Source organism: Beauveria bassiana (assembly GCF_000280675.1).
Source record: "Beauveria bassiana ARSEF 2860 unplaced genomic scaffold BBA_S00009, whole genome shotgun sequence".
Classification (NCBI taxonomy): Eukaryota; Fungi; Ascomycota; class Sordariomycetes; order Hypocreales; family Cordycipitaceae; genus Beauveria; species Beauveria bassiana.
This window is the reverse complement of record NW_007930844.1, coordinates 946,917-960,172: the sequence shown is the minus strand read 5'-3', so window position 1 is coordinate 960,172 and position 13,256 is coordinate 946,917. Positions and strand designations below refer to the sequence as shown.

The 13,256-nt window shown below is 53.4% G+C and overlaps 4 protein-coding genes across 4 annotated transcripts; 2 read left to right on the top strand and 2 right to left on the bottom strand.

Annotated features, from left to right (window-relative positions):
• Window positions 1–148: 148 nt before the first annotated feature.
• On the bottom strand, window positions 149–1,096 carry BBA_04300 (glutamate-cysteine ligase modifier subunit; the record flags this gene model as incomplete). The annotated part of the gene is made up of 1 exon (XM_008599397.1): window positions 149–1,096. The coding sequence occupies one exon, from the start codon at window positions 1,094–1,096 to the stop codon at window positions 149–151; it is 948 nt and encodes a 315-aa protein (XP_008597619.1).
• Window positions 1,097–2,441: 1,345 nt separating this feature from the next.
• On the top strand, window positions 2,442–3,230 carry BBA_04299 (clathrin adaptor complex small chain; the record flags this gene model as incomplete). The annotated part of the gene is made up of 5 exons (XM_008599396.1): window positions 2,442–2,452; window positions 2,516–2,549; window positions 2,609–2,726; window positions 2,781–3,055; window positions 3,201–3,230. 5 exons carry the CDS (start codon window positions 2,442–2,444, stop codon window positions 3,228–3,230), a joined length of 468 nt encoding a protein of 155 aa, XP_008597618.1.
• Window positions 3,231–5,058: 1,828 nt separating this feature from the next.
• BBA_04298 (mitogen-activated protein kinase MAF1) lies at window positions 5,059–6,188 on the top strand (the record flags this gene model as incomplete). The annotated part of the gene is made up of 2 exons (XM_008599395.1): window positions 5,059–5,064; window positions 5,148–6,188. 2 exons carry the CDS (start codon window positions 5,059–5,061, stop codon window positions 6,186–6,188), a joined length of 1,047 nt encoding a protein of 348 aa, XP_008597617.1.
• A 1,005-nt stretch (window positions 6,189–7,193) lies between these two features.
• Window positions 7,194–11,108, bottom strand: BBA_04297 (uncharacterized protein; the record flags this gene model as incomplete). Its single annotated transcript, XM_008599394.1, has 1 exon — window positions 7,194–11,108. The coding sequence occupies one exon, from the start codon at window positions 11,106–11,108 to the stop codon at window positions 7,194–7,196; it is 3,915 nt and encodes a 1,304-aa protein (XP_008597616.1).
• Between the last annotated feature and the right edge of the window lie 2,148 nt (window positions 11,109–13,256).

Sequence of the window (13,256 nt, the reverse complement as noted above, 5' to 3'; positions counted from 1 at the left end):
ACCCAGAGAAATGAACCCAACGATGCACCTAGCCCAGCTCCTTTCCATCTATAGCGAATTTCCCGACAAGAGCGCTCCATGATCCTTGCAATATGCCTTTGTGCCACATATATATACGTCGTATGTAATGTAAAAGCGTGCAGTGGAATTAGTTGACCAGCTCGGCGCCGGCAAAGTAACCCTTGTTCTCAATGACGCCACGATCCCGCACAAATGCCACATACCTCACCACCCACTGTGGCACAATCTCGCCCTCCCAGCCAGGCTCATCCGGGTGCTCCGGATCGGCCAGGAGGCCGGCGCCCTGGGGCCCGTGGCCGAGTAACTGTCGTAGGGTACCAGTGGGCAGTATGTCTGTGCAGTCCGAGTGGACGTTGAGCTCGATGCTGTGCTCAGTGGCGAGCTGCTTCAGGGGCGGCGGCACGTTGCAGCAGTCCTTGAGGTTGATCTGATCGACGGCGGGGCGGACCGTGGTGCGGGCCAGAAAAGCGGCGAGCTTCTCGCTACCAAATTCGGCGACGCCGAGCTGCTTGACGCGGCCCTGCTGCTGCAACGTCTCCAGCACGCGCCACGTCGCCACCTCCTGGTCCAGGTTACCCTGCTGCGCGTTGCGCTTATCCGCCTCCCACTCGCAGGTGCCCTCGAATGACATGCCGGGGAAAGAGGCGACGAGCAGGTCAATTGTCGCAACGCCGAGCTCGCGCGTCACCAGGCTCAGCGCATCCTCAATATAGCGAGCGCGCTCGGCCGTCAGGCTGGCCGTATCATGTGAGGCAGCGGTTGGCGGCAGGAAGAAGAGTTTAACGGTAATTTCATACTGGCCCGCCTCGTCCTGTAAGCCCGCACCGTCCCAGTTGATGCGCGGGATCATGATCTTGTCGCTGGCGTCGCCCGCGTCGGCCGTGGTCGTCTTGTCCGTCCATACTTCGACTGAGGGAGGAATCGGGGGAGGGGCATGACCATTAGTCTGGGGAGGAAACGTCGCGTAGTCGAGTTTGGCGGCTACAAAGTTTTCGCGAAGCGAATTGACAAGCTCTTGGTTGGAGCGGGCGCCGGCCGACTTGGACTTGCGGATCACCGTAGGCCCAGCGGACATGACATTGCTACAAAGGCGGCATGTTAGTTTAATGAATTGCCAAAAGTATTCAAGATGTCTCTTCAACGTGAGTTTTCAATTTCTGGTGTTGGGGCAAGATGGGCAGCGCTGCGAGATTCGATTATGCAGGGTCCCTTGCACCCCTCACTGCGAAAAAGAAAAAAAAAGAATTGGCGGTTGACTTGCCTGGTAGAGAGAATCAGCTTTGTCATTTTGGCGGGGTTGGCGGGCTTAGCACGCCAGCAGATCTTCGATAATGACAAGGAGATGAAGACGGAGAGCACACAAAGCTATGATTGGGGTAGCAAAGAATCTGGGGATTGTTGAAAGGTCAAGTCGACAAGGCCATGGGAAAGGCGCAACCCGTTTTTCTTCTTGTCGGCAGCGCCCCGATGGTCCGCTAGGCGGGCAGGATTTGATGATGGAAGCCGGCACCAGTACTAGCAAGGCGCCAGGAGCGGAACAATTGATTAGTAATGAGATGGCGTCTTTTCGGGATTGCCCACTGCGTTCCGAATGACGGTGATGCAATCTGCGGTATGCTGGTAGTCGTTGTGTAAGGGGTAAAAGACGATGGGGAGGAGACGACTTTTTTTTATGTCTGCCTCGAGTGTGCACTGCTGGATTAGAGTTGTGGCGAGATAAATACCTAGGTAATGTTGGCTTTATATTTACTGTGGTGTCTTTTTGCTCTGTCTTGCAGTAATAGCTACAGCGGCTGTACATCCCGTCATTGTCAAATCACAGCGCTATTTGCCCCTCTCTCACTTGTCTCACTGTACTAGGTACCTACCTAGGTATCCAGTACCTACCAGAAAGTCGCCATGATGCCTACCGTGTACAATAAAGGATGCAGTGCCGTATCGGCTTGTAAGAAAGTGCCGAGCAGTCTCCCGCTCCGTCAATGTATTGTTGCGTGGCCGTGCATATGGCTTGCATGACTGATGAATTACAAGTCAAATGGCCTTTGATGTTGTCTAATAGGTAGCCCCTTTATCCGTCCACCCGGCTACAGTGGTTGAGTGCCAAAAAACCTCGATCTACTGGTAAGTCCCACTGTTCTAAATACTGCGCTGCATGTCTTGATGTCCAGCCAGCCAAAACGCTTGGTGGGGTAAGCCACCACCAATCTGGACAGCTCACAGGCAAACAGGCTACAGCGAAACGAGGCCCTGCGGAGCGCTCGTCACCAACCTCTCGAAATTGCCCGCCAAACAAACACAATTCCTCTCCATCCACGACACCAGCCCGTTGCATCTCCTCGCTCGTTGTTTGCACCTCTGCCGCCCACTGCATCTCGGCGTGTCTTCTAACACGTTTCTCGGGTGCAGTGCCGTTGCCCGCCATGGCGATTCGGTGCGTCACGTCTAGACCCAACCGCACGAAAAAGGAGCACACTCGAAAACTAACCCCTCGCAGGCATCTGATTCTTCTCTCCCGCCAGGGCAAGGTGGTACGTGGCATCCGCCGATTGAGCTGCCAAACTTGACATGTTAACACAAAATCAAACAGCGCCTCGCCAAATGGTTCACCACTCTGTCGCCAAAGGAAAAGGCCAAGATTGTCAAGGACGTCTGCCAGCTGGTGCTTCCCCGACGAACCCGCATGTGCAATTTTCTGGAATATAAAGGTGCGCTCAAGTGATGGCACGGTCGAAGCCTAAATGACTAATGCCGTTCATCAGATACGAAGATTGTTTATCGTCGCTACGCCTCACTCTTCTTCATTGCTGGCTGTGATGCCGACGACAATGAGCTTATTACGCTCGAAATCATCCACCGATACGTCGAGCAGATGGACAAATACTATGGCAACGTCTCCGAACTTGATATTATTTTTTCATTCACCAAGGCATACTACGTTCTCGACGAACTGCTGCTCGCGGGCGAGCTGCAAGAGAGCAGCAAAAAGAACGTGCTGCGGTGTATAGGACAGCAGGATTCGTTAGAGGATATGGAGGTAAGTCACCAAGAAGATTTTTAGATCTCTTGCCCTTGGACACTTTCCCCCAGTATCCCCAGTATAAGATTTCCCCATTACTTTATCGCTGCTGCAACCCCCGTCATTGCTCAGAATAGCAGCTGACCTGGCTCGTGCCGTCCAGGTCGAGGACGAAGTGGCCCGACTGATGTAGTCGACCCGCAAGAAAAGTCTGCATTGAATAAGTGCAGCTCGAAATCGTGTTATTCTTATTTCTACTCAAAACATTGGAGTTTCGGGGAGTGCTTCGGCGTTGACACTATCGTTACAGGTCTCGGAGTCGATTATGAAAGGCCTCGAGGATGCTGGGTTCGTATGAAAACCCTCGATATCGCATTGGTTTGTTTCACGGGACAAGGAACACCCGGAGAAGGGAGAAAAATGGCAAATGCGAAAAAGTCTCAGGGCACTGAGCATCTCTTCGATGAGAAGAGAGGGCGCAAAGGGGACATGGGCACGCGGGCAATGGAAAGGATTGCTTGGCAGCGTGACCCGGTTAGCTTTGTGTATAGATCTTGGGGAGTGGAAAACCATTCTGTTGATACAAGAGACTAGATTGCGTCCCGCGATGCCGCCGTCGGTCAGTTCCTCGTCAGCGGCCGTTGACAGGCCGCTAGGGGCAACGGGCAGGCATCGCATGGCAGATGCGAGACGCGACAACTCTGGAAAGAAAGCCTCGCGCAGCTAATGACAAGACGAATCTTTTGCATCACCTTTTTCATCGAGCCGTTGATTTACGAGCACTGATTGATTTGATAAGCCGGCAGGCTGCATTTACTAATAGCGCAGAAGATGATCCCACGATAAGGCGCCAAGGGAGCGATACACGACAGCAAACGGCAATAGCATGACAATCAATGGCAATCAATGGCAATGTCAGGACGAATGACGCTGCCACCACGTGTGGTGGCAGAGGGGGATGCCATTCGCCATGGGCACCAGAAGAGTTTGGCCTTGGTCCACATGGCAGTGCTCCTGCGATATTGTTGGCGCGTTGAGATGGATGGGTGCGATGACCGGACTCGGACATGGGCATGATGAGGAGCAGAAGCGGGGAAAGCGCTACTGGTACTTGGGCGGGCACAGCGGATGAGCGTTGGTATTACAGTGCGACACAACTGCTGCACAGCGCTGTGACACGGAACACTTGCGCTGGAAACGAACTCTCAGCGTCTCAATACCTAGCCACTTCTGCCACTCAGAGCCCTCGAACCAGCCAAGGTCCCGCTTTTGAAAGCGCAGCACATCAGCTTTCCAGCACATCACCAGATTCACCACACTTGGCACACCATGGGAGTCGACCCACTTGCCTCAAGCCGTCTGCCCTCTTTGGCTCTTCCTATCTTCTCTCTATCCCGTGCCAGTCGCGCGCAACTCTATCCATCGTTCGCTCCAAAAACGTCACGCCGCCCCAAACGTCTTGGTCTTACGCTCTCGCTTTGACAGTCTCCTTGTCTCTTCCACGAATCCGTTTCTTCCACTTCAACACTTCTTTGTCTGTCCAACTGGCACTCCTTGTTGTCCATCGCATTATACTAGGTACTGCAAACCCCTGTCAGTCAGTGACGAGACAACAGCGCCTGCACGCACGCCCAGCTGACGCTGGCCTTACCGATCCTGCGAGCCCGACCTGCATCTCCCCGCGCAATAATTTCCATCGCCCAACTCAGCACGAGCATATGCTTGCGATTGGTCGCCATCGATTGTTTCGCATTTCTGATCCAGTTTGGTCGCCTGCTCTCCTTGCGCGCGACGCCTCACTCCTCCCTCTCCGCGCGCGACTTCCTCCGATCCATCCACCGACCGACCCGGGTACCGTCTCACCATATAACGAATCCCAATCTCGCTCTACTTGACGCCCCGATATCTTGATTGATATCTGAATTCGGCAATCATTACAACTATCAATAGCCTAGCCCCACACCAGATTGCTTCCTTACCCGCACCATCTCCGACCGGGTAGACCACGTCAGCGATCTACCATGAAGGTATGTTGCTTCCAGCATATTGCGCGACACAATCAATCAACTCCCGACATCCCTTGTGCACTATTCTGACTCAATTATCTCAGTATCTTCCTGTACAAGACTTTGAGGCCGTCACTGGCGCTCTCAATTTTAACACTCCCGACTGCAACGTCACCGGCGGTTGCGACCTTTATACGACCAAGTCTACCGGCTCCGATAAAAAGCTCTACAAGAACATTGACAAGGACCTTAGCTCCCAACATGAAGCTCTTGTCAAGCTCGGCGCCAGTTTATCGCCGCCTGAGCGTGAACACATGCTGGCCTCCTCGCCATCAATGCAGCTCTTCTCCACTTCGAGTCCTTTTGGCCCCCTCTCCGAGCTCTCCAGTCGCCGCACGTTTGCCTATATGATTGCCACGCTGAATGCCTCGCATCCCCATTACGACTTTTCCCACGTTCTTCGGCCCGGCGACTTTAAGCGCGAGCGCAATCTGCGCCGCGTCATGGCCAACCTCGACTCAATATTGCAAAACGTCCGCCCATCCTCCACCTTTGAGCCTACATCACTCAATTCATCATTCGGATCCGAAACGGGCTCATTCTGGGGACCACAGTGCTGGGCACTCATCGACAAGGAGATGCGCCTCAATGAGTGTACCATCTTCCGATACAATCCCGAGACCGACCCCTTCGAAGAGGACGAAAGCGCCATCTGGGCCGCTCACTACTTCTTCTTCAACCGCGCTCTGAAGCGGGTGGCATATCTATACGTTCGTGTTGTGCCCGTCATTTCCTCCCAAAGTCCGTCGCTTCGGCCTACACGTGTCGCCGGGGGGTACGGGCACAAGATGGGTGTACTGAGTGGTGGCGATAGCGTTATAAGCCGTTCAGCAGGCGCTGAGAAGCGTGCAACATACTGGCTGAGTGACCGCGACGCCGAGCTGGTAATACCGCCGGAAGACGACGATGAGATTGGCGGTGACGGCCTGTATTGGAATAGAGGGGAAGATGGGGACATCGTTGCCTTTTCCGACGACGATTACATGGAAGACGATGAGGAAGATGACTTTGACGGCGTTGATATGCTGGATACGCCAAGAGAGAGGTTCATGAGCGAGGATATCGCGGGCAGAATGGAGATTTGAGGGCGAGGAAGGAAGATGCTGCCAAGTATTCAGCATCCGATCTTCTGTCTTCGCTACGAATGGCATGCTTCGCGATTTTTATGACTGGTGTTTCTTTGGTTTAAGTTCTGGGCGAGGACTGCAACATCGGCGCATGGCTTCACCTTGTCTACACTTGCTTCCTTTCTCAAGTTCCTGTTGTTGAGTTGTCATTTCTCTATTAATTAGTGTCAACATAGGAGGAGATGATGAGCTACCTCTTTGACTTTTTGTTTTGTATTTCGCCATCGTTGTGTTCTTGCTTTTTGACGAATACCCCGGCATAGTGAGATTTACTTTCTTGAAAGAAAAGGGTGCCGGGAGAGAATTGATGCTCGACTCGTTCTCGATGCTTCGAGTCTCTGATTCTCACTTCATTCTTGTATGCTTGCCAATATTCTTTTTTTGTCTCCTTCTGCCTCATCTATTTGTACTTCAAAGATATAATGCCAATCCCAAACAAGTTTTGTTTCTACGCAACCACTGCGTGTTGGACCCTCACCACCATTGTTGGCGTGGGCTTTGTGAAATGTGGCGTTGGGAAGTGTACTACCAGGACGAAATAGAGGAAAAGCTTGTATTCATCTGGATATCCCACCAGCGCTCAAATTATTACTCATTTTATGTCATAAGTAGCAGAATGTCCTATCATATCCAAAGAAAAATTGAGACGGCCGTAAGTACATGCGGAGACAATAAACAAATGACAAATGGACGTAATAAAAACTATGGTATCAGTCGAAAGTGGGCGGCCAGTCGTCGCCTTGCAAGACAGGAGAGCTAGAAGCAAAATAAACACAAAAATATAAAACAAGGAATTAATCAACCCCAAAAACATTGCAAAACGAAACGATCGCAAGGATATATGTAGCACGCTAGATGATCAAATGTGCTTCCCCTCCACTCAAGCATAAGATTCGACATGTAGATGTTTCCTCCACAAGACACATATACACGACCTCAATCAAGGGCAAGTCGTGCCACAACTCATGAGGATGTCTTCTTGCGGCGGCCAAACATCCTGCCCAGGCCACTGCTGGACTCCTCGGACCGGATGGGCTGCACTGCCGGCGCCATGTTGTCGCCAGGAGGGCCAGAGCTGCGCAGGAAATCGGCCAGGTCCGACGTCTCACTCCGGTAGGTCCCCGCGGCCGGTTCGCGAGGCTCAAACTTCTTCATGGCCACACGGCCAGTGGCTCCAGAAACAGACGAGAGCCGTGGACGGCCCGTTGTCTGAGGCTCAATGGCACCGTACTTGTCGTAGCCAGGCGGTATGCTGATCTGGATGGGAATGTGGCCGCCATTGCTCGCGCGACTGTTGGGAGAGCGACCGTCAGCCGACATAATCGACGTCGTGTCTTTGGCACTACTGCTGCGCGTGAAGCGGCCAATCAAACTGGGGGCACTCGCTTTCTTTTTGGGCACTCTGTGGACGACCGCGGCTGGCTCCGGCGGCGGGTCGTAGTTGCGCAGAAATTCTGCCAGGCTTTCTTCCCTTTTCGCCTTCGCCGGTGGTGCTCTTGACGCTTTCATCGTGTCCTCTTGTGACTCTTCTTCCTCGTCGCTCAAATCGATAGCGTAAGGATCACGAACTCGGCGAGTCTTGCGCTGCGGTATGGGCATATCATTCTCACCAAACATGCTGGCAACCTGACTGCTGCCACCCCTTCCCTTGAGAAGCGCCGAGTTCGAGTTCAAAGAAGAATGCAAAGAGTGATCCGTGAAATTTGTAGACGCTTGGCTGGAGCGAAGATCAGGGATATTTGCATCCACAGCTTTACCGCCAGTGACACCAGCCAGCTGATCGGAATCCATAGTTGTTCGAAACGGGGCAACATGGCGGGGAATGCGGTGGTTGCTGGCTGCAATCGGCGGGCCTTGACGGATAAAATCGATGAGCTCGCGTGTATCGTTTTTGCTCGTAACAGCGGCATCGCGAGGCTGGAAACGGCCCTTATTGCTTATGGTCGAGGCCCGGCGTGCCGAGTCGGGCGCGCGTGGAATGGGTCCAGATAGTACCGTCCGGTCATTTGATTTACGCACAGGTGGTTGCTTGCTTTCCGAAGGCGGGCCAGTAGACTTGATGAACTGCGCAAAGTCGGAGGTGGTCTCGCTCGGTACCCGTGCTTCTCTTGCTTTCGGTCCACTCATCCTGCCAGTGGTAACAGCAATTCCGGTCGGGGCTCGAGGAACAGGGCCAGGCTGCTTCGTCTCTACCGCAGTCTGGTTTTCGAGTCCTTGTCCACGGAACGTAGACGGCGAAACACTCACCGTCGACGATGATAGTGGGACATTCGGCGAGTGCGAGTCTTCACTCCTGCCGGGAAACTTTGTCACTACTGGGCTGTCAAGCGAGCGTTTTGAAGAATCCGTGTGACGCATGCTTTCTGGAGTGAGCGTGTATGTGATAGTCTGATTGCTCTGAATGAGCTCCTCAAAATTACGTGCAACGCTCCCAGAGCGGCCTGTAGAAGAATTCTCCTCAGACGATCGTACCACTTTCATCTTGCCTGTGATCGAGGAACCAGACGAGCCAGAGGTATGAATGGCTCGTGGTGGGCCAACTGAGTGTAAGCCTCCAGAGTAATCTTCGTCCTCCTCTTCGGCGCGAACTTTCTCGAGAGGGCTCAATACTTTGCTATCCCTAAAGCCGTGCAAATTTCGAGGGCTGGGTGAATGGCCTGGTGATCTAGCCTCTACAATCATCGCCGGATTGGACGTGGGCTTGCCGTCATACGAGGTGTTGACGAGTCTAGGTGACAGAGGCTCGCGAGTACCGAAAGCATCTCTGGTGGCCTTCTCAACATCAAGCATCATCGGGAACTTGAGATTCCTCTTGCCCTGCGTCTCTTCATTCCCGCGAGCAGCCACGCCTGTGGCTTCGATACTGCCTTTCTCAAGAGAAAAATGATTTCCCGGATCTTCCTCGGACTCCGAGACAATAGTCGCATTACGGACAATCGGCTTCGTACGGTCGACTTGCCCTCGCGCAGCTGGCACAGCGGGGAGCGAAGTGCCCTTCTCAATCGGGCTAGAGTTGATGCTAGACTTGGTTGCCAGAATCGCTCCGGTAGTGCCAGCTACTGCTGCTGCGCTAGCAAGAGCTGCGGCACTGGACAAGCTTACAGGACGACGCTGAGCGATATCCGGAGATCCTGATTGAGTGTAGGATGTTGGGCTCCTCGGAGCCTGGACATCGATAATCCGAGCAGAGTGCATGCTGGAGGTGCTCCGCTTGTGGCCTTTCTTTGCCGACTCACTCGACGACAAGGACGGGCTGCTGCCAACAGAGACCCTAGACGAGGTTACAACCTCAGCCTTTTCGAAAGTGGCAACTTCGTCGGGTCCGTCAGAGTCCCAGGCCAGGTCATCAGCGACAGAATCCTGGCTGGCCTTCTTGGTGATGTGATGTCTGGGGGTAGTCAGGCCAAGCCCAGTTGGTACCGAGCCTCTAGGATTCTCCGCAAGAAGCTCCTCGTCATCACTCAGATCGGAAACGAGTTCTTCGTCAGCCTCGTCACCACTGTCATCGGTCGTATCCTCCACAGCGTTGGGTTCTTGCGTCCTCACAGGTACTTCTTCTTGTGCGCCAGCAGAGAGGAAGGGTAACAGAGTAGCATTGGGCATCGAATTGGATCTTTTACGGGGTTGGACAGACCGATCAACAGAGCCGAAGTTGTCTCCAGCTGCCGCCAACTCCAGCAGATCAGAGAACTTGGCATAGAAGCTCCTCGGCCGCGTGGGTACGAGTTCGTTATCATCAGCCTCTGATTCCTCGTCGCTATAATTGACAAGACCAGGAACCTCGATTTCATCGACGTCTCGGGGTCCTAGAGGTAGTGCGATATCAGCTGGTTGGACATCTTCCACAATCGTCTCTTCTACAGACTCGTGCGGTCTAGTGACCTCACTGTCCGCATCCACAGTGGGTAACCTCGGCGAACCAAGGTCGCGGGTAAAACTGCCGTGGCGCGAGTCCACAGAGGAAGCATGAGAAAATGGGCGTGGGGTGGTGTCAGGAATGGGGCTTCGAAGTCGCTTCTTCCAGCCACGCCAGAGACGGCCCAGCGTTCTATCCAAGGCAACGCGCTCCATATCGGTCTCTGCAACGATAATCTGATCAGCCATATCACCAGGATGTCTGCTGCCATCCTGGAGGCCTTTTTCAATACCAGAGCGTACGCGGTGGTAGGCTGCTTGGCCAGCTACCGTCAAGGTGAGCTCGCCCATGTATTCCATCACAGAAGTGAGGAAGATTGCGACGGCTGGTGAAATAACGTCTGAAATCTCCTCGTCGACGCCGATTTCAAGATCTTCCTGCTCCATATACATGTCCTCGTCTTCCTCCTCCATATCACCGAGAGACGAGTAGACCATACAGCGAAGTCGTGTGCGCTTCCAAACCAGCTCTACATCCCATCCGCGAGACGAGCCCTGTGGCTGCACGTAGTCGTCCTCATCAGCACCACCCAGGTACTCACGAAGCTCCTCGTCAGCATTTGCTATGGTATCCCTGGCGAGTTTGGGCTTCAGGATTTCGGTAACAGCTGGGCGGAGCGCAGATAAGCTTGTTGATCTTGAGACTTGGAGGAAACTGAAAAGAAGCTGGTCTAGGAAGCCATTTACTAGCTCTAGAGCTCCTTCTGAAACAAAAACAGGCGCATCCGAGGGCTCGATGCCGTTTTGGTCATACCAAGCGTCAGCGTGACTGTCGTGGTCATTCGTGACTATTTGAGCGGCTGCAGAAGCGGCAATGAAAGCTGGCTCTGGAGACACTGTTGTTGGGGGTGTGGTGAGGTTGTGGATATTGGCAGTAGACGGTCGATCGCTCGAGAAGCTATGGGATCGCAGACTGTAAGACGTGAGACCAGAGGTTGGTCTCGGGTTGTTGTGGCTGTCCATCGCGAAGGTTCCGCCGAAGGGTGCTTTCGAAATTGTAAAAGGGTGTCTTTGGTAAAGATGATTGGGAGCCAAAAAGTTGCTGCCTTTAATGGCCAGAGAGTGCGGGCGTTGACGGGGTGGCGACTGGGAAGATGCGCAAGGGCGTTGTACCAGGGTCGTGCGAAAGCAATCGCTATGTATATAGTAATCCTTTGCTATGCATTAGCAATCAGGCAAGGAAAGTATTTGAGAAGAAAATGGCGAAGAGAATGCGGGCAAGCAGAGGCACAGAAAAGCCAAAGTATCTATAGCAAATTCGTCGCACAATTGGCCTCGCCGTCGAGAGCAAAAGACATGGGGCGCTCCCAATAAGCTCACGATGGGAGGCCCAGCCCGCTGAATATAGATGAGGGTCGGTAGTGGGAGACAGGGGGCGTATTGGTTTGATGTATAGGCCGAGGGAGAGCTATGTCCAGGATTGGGCTTTCAGAGACGTACGCTGGCACTATTCTTTAAATTAAGCAAGCAGTAGAGACCGTGTCATATCGTCTCTGCGGAACCACTGGACCAGATAGAAGCTGGTACGTTGTGGACAGAAGCACAGTGGTGTAAATAGTGGACAAGCGGAGGCAGGCCACGGTGGTGGGCGGACAGTTGCTGGTTGCGATCCGGGAGATGAAGAATGAAGACGGTGGCAATGGACGTAGAATATGAAGAGGAGAAGGGAAGAACTAGCGAAAGCGCTCAGGTTCAAAACGAAGAACTAGGACGAGTAATGAGTGCTTTGAGAAAGGACAGGTGCTTCTTTGTTTTAGTCCTGTTTCTTGGCTCTAGCGTCTTGTCCTCGCCTGCACGGGGTGGACGAGCGTGGTGCGTGGTACGGGGACGCCTCCAACCCTCTTTCGCTAGCGTCGAGAACAAGCAAGGGGAGCCGACAGGGGAGACCCTTTGGCTTTTCGTGGCGAGCCGAGCATGCGCCTGCATGTACCAGACTGGGAAGGCAAAGAGTCAGTGAGAGAGTTCCATGGAAGATGGAAGGCTGCGAGTCGCAGTTGGACGGGCACTGACGGGCCACCAGCTTAAGGGGTGGTGGGGAACAAGTTACAAGTGCATCCGCCATCCAGACTCCGGCGCCCACGCCCATCCATGCACTTCTGGGCGGCCCATCAATATCTTGGTGCGGGCATAATTTGGGGGGAAGGGGGGAGGGCAAGACACTGTCAAACTGCCTGAAGTTAGCAGCTAAAACCAAGGCGCGCGATCGCAGAGACGTTTAAAGAGGCCACTCCGCCACCTGTACTACTTGCCGGCATGTTCGTGAGAGGTTGCACGTAGCTGTAGCAAAGGGCAGCGCATGTAAAATTGCCATTGCCAGCACGCCGCCCCCTGTCGAGCTCATCTGTTCCTTTTTTCGCAAAGTTTGGTACCAGTATCGCGTGGCTCCGTAGTGGTGGGGCAGCGTCCCGAACTAAGACGGCGTTTCTCGCGAGCGGGCATGGGATGGGGGCGTGGAGCTGTGATTTGATGCTGGATGAAAAGGAGGCATTGAGGATAGTTAGTTACAAGAAGCAAAAAGATCAAGGGAAGAGGAAAAAAGAGCAAACACGACTCAGAGAGCAGCCCTGCTGACGAGAACCATGATAGCCGTCGCAGCTTGAAAATGATTGATGCCTGGCAGCTGGCAGGCCGAAAATCGACAAACGGCGACTTTGGCTTTTTGCCTACCTAATCAAGGGTAGTAGAGTGCTCGCATCTCCCAGAGGCTTACTATTTACCTTTGTAATTCAATTATTACTTTAACAACCTGCGCAAATACATGCATAAAGTACCAACCTAGGTACCGATACCGAGTTTCTACCTAATTGAACAACTGCCAACCTGCCTCTCTCTCTCTGCAGTTGCTTGGTACCAGATGCCCCGTGCAGCAGCAAGGTCAGCCCAGACTTTGGTGAAGCCATCGCCAGACTTCCAGAAAGAGGCGACACTGAGTTCTGCACCATCTCGCCGCGTTTCAGTCACTTGATTTTTCAGCTCAATTCTGCACTTGATAGGCAGAGTAACTAGCTCTTACTCAGAATTGCCCTGCAAGGCCTTGTCCGGACGATCGATGTCAACGATGCACCCTGCCAACGTCAGCACGCCATACATGACCAGGCGCATCAGAAGGGT